A 1,398-nucleotide genomic window follows, 5' to 3' on the forward strand; every position below is an offset into this window, starting at 1 on the left:
CGGTGGCAGGGGAAGGGGTGTGTGTTTCTGAAGCTGGAAGGCAGGTGAGTCTAGTGAACCTGGGGGGCGTTGGTTCTTGGCCCCTCTTGGCTTGCTGACCCTGCTCTGCCAGTGGCATGGAAGTGGTCCCACAGCTGCTGGGTTTTTCCTCCACCCGTGTCTCCGTGTCCCTGCCCCCTCCCCGCACCCTTTCTCTCCATGTCCCGGCTGCAGATGGTGCTGGGCCAGATCGAAGACCACAGACGAACCCACCGCCCCATCAACATCCCCTTCTTCGATGTGTTCCTCAGATACCTGTGCCAGGGTTCGTGCGTGTACCCTCACCACCCCGAGTCTCCACACCTCCAAGTGTTTTCCCCCCTGCATCTGCCAGGCTGTGACCACCACCCCTTCCCGCGTGCCTGCAGGCTCCAGCATGGAGGTGAAGGAGGACAAGTGCTGGGAGAAGGTGGAGGTGTCGTCCAACCCGCACCGGGCCAGCAAGCTGACGGACCGCAACCCCAAGACCTACTGGGAGTCCAACGGCAGCGCCGGCTCCCACTTCATCACCCTGCACATGCAGCAGGGCATCCCCGTCAGGTAGCGCCCCAGGCCTGCGCCTGGCACACACCCTCGCCTTCTCGTGACTTCCCTGCTGTTGGTCTTGGGGAGGGCCCCCGTCCCCCTGAACGTGACCAAAAGGTCCCCCTGGCTGTGTCTGTGGGGACGTGACTGGATCTGGTGCTGACTGGTTCCTCTGCCCTCATCCCTCCCAGGCAGCTGGCTCTGCTGGTGGCTAGCGAGGACTTGAGCTACATGCCCGCCAGGGTGGTGGTGTTCGGGGGCGACAGCGCCACCTCCCTTAACACGGAACTCAACTCGGTAGGGCCCCTTGTGCCGTTTGGCTACCCCTCACGGGATCAACCCTCCTACCCAGATCCCTAAAAGCCCGTGTTCCTCCCTCTTGAGCCCCATAGAAGATGAAGTCCGCCCCTGCACCCCTGTGATGGCATCAGGCCCCGAGCGGTGAGGGTGGTATTAGGATCCCTTCCGTCAGGACCCCATGCACCCTAGGGCTGGGGGAAGGAGGGACAGCAGGGAACAGGAACAGACTAGGGTGCCTTCAGCACTCCCATCCACACAGCGGGCAGTGACCATGCTCTCTGCTTGCCCCCACCCCGCCAGGTGAATGTGATGCCCTCCGCCAGCCGAGTGGTCCTCCTGGAGAACCTGAGCCGCGTCTGGCCCGTCATCCAGATCCGCATAAAGCGCTGCCAGCAGGTGGGGCTAGGGGACGTGGGGTGGGGGCCGTGGGCCCCACGCTCTGCACTGTGACTTGTAGTTCTCGGACCAGCACTCCAGCCCGTCCTGAGGAGTGTGTGGGGCCGGGGGAAACGGGCCTATGTGCGTTGCAGGGCG

The 1,398-nt window shown here is 63.7% G+C and overlaps 1 protein-coding gene across 1 annotated transcript in view; it reads left to right on the forward strand.

Moving 5' to 3' along the window:
• Nucleotides 1-1,398, forward strand: part of CUL7 (cullin 7) — a 16,016-nt gene that overhangs the window by 7,379 nt on the left and 7,239 nt on the right. Inside the window, 4 exon segments of the mRNA XM_010863240.1 lie at nt 214-304; nt 408-579; nt 756-861; nt 1,165-1,259. Of these exon segments, the coding sequence (XP_010861542.1) occupies nt 214-304; nt 408-579; nt 756-861; nt 1,165-1,259 (464 nt within the window).

This window comes from Bison bison, unplaced genomic scaffold (assembly GCF_000754665.1).
Source record: "Bison bison bison isolate TAMUID 2011002044 unplaced genomic scaffold, Bison_UMD1.0 scf7180017864487, whole genome shotgun sequence".
Taxonomy (NCBI): Eukaryota; Metazoa; Chordata; class Mammalia; order Artiodactyla; family Bovidae; genus Bison; species Bison bison.